The sequence below is a fragment of the Vigna unguiculata genome, chromosome 2 (assembly GCF_004118075.2).
Source record: "Vigna unguiculata cultivar IT97K-499-35 chromosome 2, ASM411807v1, whole genome shotgun sequence".
In the NCBI taxonomy this organism is placed as follows: domain Eukaryota; kingdom Viridiplantae; phylum Streptophyta; class Magnoliopsida; order Fabales; family Fabaceae; genus Vigna; species Vigna unguiculata.
The window spans coordinates 20185806-20188150 of NC_040280.1; the positions used below are offsets into that span (position 1 = coordinate 20185806).

Genomic DNA, 2345 nt, shown 5'->3' on the forward strand with positions numbered 1-2345 from the left:
CCTAGCAAAGATTATATAGCACTGTGAGTCGTCCTGGATTTCCTTCATAACCCCATGGGAAGACAACAACTCAGGCTCCTCTGAGTTGGAGAACAACAACTTCTTCTCCCGACAATCTATGACAACGTGATTGGCGAAGAGTCAATCTATTCCCAAGATCATATCTAGCCCTTGCAGAGGGAGTTATATAAGATTAACTTTATACACACGTCCCTCTACTTCCACTGGACACCTAACACACACTGAAGAAGTCCTAACCAACCCATATGTTAGAGTAGATACCACGAGATCGAACTGTAGTTCACACACCAGCAGACCTAACTCCTGCACACAAGACTCCGACACAAAAGAGTGTTGCTCCAGAATCAAAAAGCACGCAGCAAGACTTGCCAGAAATCACACAACAACCAACGACGAGGTTACCTGAACCCGCTGCCTCTGACCCCGTCATCGCATAGACCCTGCCTGTAGCTTGAGGCCTGCTGCCTCCCCTCCTTTGCTGAGTCTGACCAGAAGTCTGATATGTAGGTCGCGCCACTGCCCTCCTCAAAGTGGGACAATCTCTACAAAAGTGGCCCTCCCTACCACAATGGTTGCACCTGCGGAAACCTGATAGCTGCGAGTAAACACTCTCCACATGTGGTCCCCCACCATGGTGGCACTGGATCCCTCTAGGCGAGGAAGAAAAGCCTTTAGGCCCCTGAAACTGTGGATGAGGCCTAGCATACAGCTTCTTCTTCTCTTCACTCTCGGCCTGGACCAAGATGATCTGCTAACCCTCTGTTGTGGATACTGTTGGGCTTTTACCTCCAATTTCATCTTCTCCATAACCCTAGCCTTTTCCACCAAGGCGGCAAAGTTCTTGATGGAAAGCGGGGCTACCATTAAGCGAATGTCTCCTTTGAGACCATTCTCAAACTTCCTGCAACGCCACTCCTCATCGAGCGGCATGGTGTAGAAGCGTCCCAGATGCTTGAATCTCTCTGCATACTCTGCTACAGACTTGTTTCCCTGCGTCAGTTGGAGGAATTCCAACTCCTTTGCGTATCTCACGCTGTCTGGGTAGTACTCAGACAAAAACCTCCTCTTGAAGGCCTCTCAAGTGATCTCCTAATGTTTCTCTTCCATAACTAACCTCATACTGGCCCACCAATGCTCAACCTCTTTTGTGAGCATGTAGACCGTGAAAGCAAGCCTGCTCTCATCTGGGCATCTCTTGGCATCAAAGATGCGCTCCATATCTTTCATCTACTGGTCTGCCTGGTTGAGACTCGTCTAGCCATCAAACTTTACAGGTTAGTGCTTCAAGAAATCTTCCAAACTCCATTCAGGGGGTGGAGGTTGGGGATAAGGACCATACACCGGAGCACCAGTCGCATTCTCCCCTAACTGGCGGAGAGCATCCATATGCTGCCTTTGGGCAGCCTCAGAAGCCTGCCTCATAGCCTCCATCTACTGCATCACAAGGTGTTATTGCTCAAGAGAGGCCTCTTGACGTTGCATAGCCGCCTCGTGCTGTTGCAACATGGCGTTGCTTTATTGTGTCAAGGCTACAACCATAGCCTCGATTGCCCTAGCTAGATCTTACCCGTCACCCTGAGGGGGTGGAGGAGGAGCTATACGTGGGGGTGCCATATCAATGGACACACAGAAAGAACCATTAGAAACTTGGTTAAACTAGAAACTTATCTAAACATGACAAGAAAGGCACGACGAAAGCTTAGCAAACACATAGCCCACAGAAACTAAGGAACGATGGCTCTAATACCATAAAAATGTGACATCCCATTTAAATAGAATAATCTACTAAATAAAACATCACATAGTTATAATAATAAGGAGCACACGAGATGAACAGTACACTTAAAAGGATTCACTATTACAGTCATCCATCAAATGTATTTAGAAAGGAACTTAGGCATTCCATCATGCCATAAGCAAACATAAACCAGGGAAGTTAATAGTTTTGCAAAAGAGTTGCTCCTAGAACAAGGAATTACAAAAGGCAGTAGGCCATCAACTATTCCTGAGAGCCACACATAACAGGTTCAAATTACACAACACCGTTGCCACCACCAGGTCTACCTTCAACATTTCCTCCATCTGCTCCCACCAATAAGGTGATCATCGCAAAAGAGAAGACAAGACAAGAACATACACAAAAATGAAAGGGTAAACTAGTGAAAATAAATTTAACATATTATAGCAAAGAGATACTTAAAACAGTTCATCAAGTAAGCAGTAAGTAAACACCGATTCATGTTATAGCAACTAAACAAGACACTATGACCTAATTATCCGGATACATATACTATGATCGGATTCACTGGACGTTTGCACTCGTG

At 45.8% G+C, this 2345-nt stretch overlaps 1 protein-coding gene across 1 annotated transcript; it reads right to left on the reverse strand.

Annotated features, from left to right (window-relative positions):
• Positions 1-301: 301 nt before the first annotated feature.
• On the reverse strand, positions 302-1239 carry LOC114174563. The gene is made up of 3 exons (XM_028059398.1): positions 1136-1239; positions 808-1054; positions 302-754 (listed from the first exon to the last, which is right to left on the reverse strand). Exons 1-3 carry the CDS (start codon positions 1237-1239, stop codon positions 302-304), a joined length of 804 nt encoding a protein of 267 aa, XP_027915199.1.
• Between the last annotated feature and the right edge of the window lie 1106 nt (positions 1240-2345).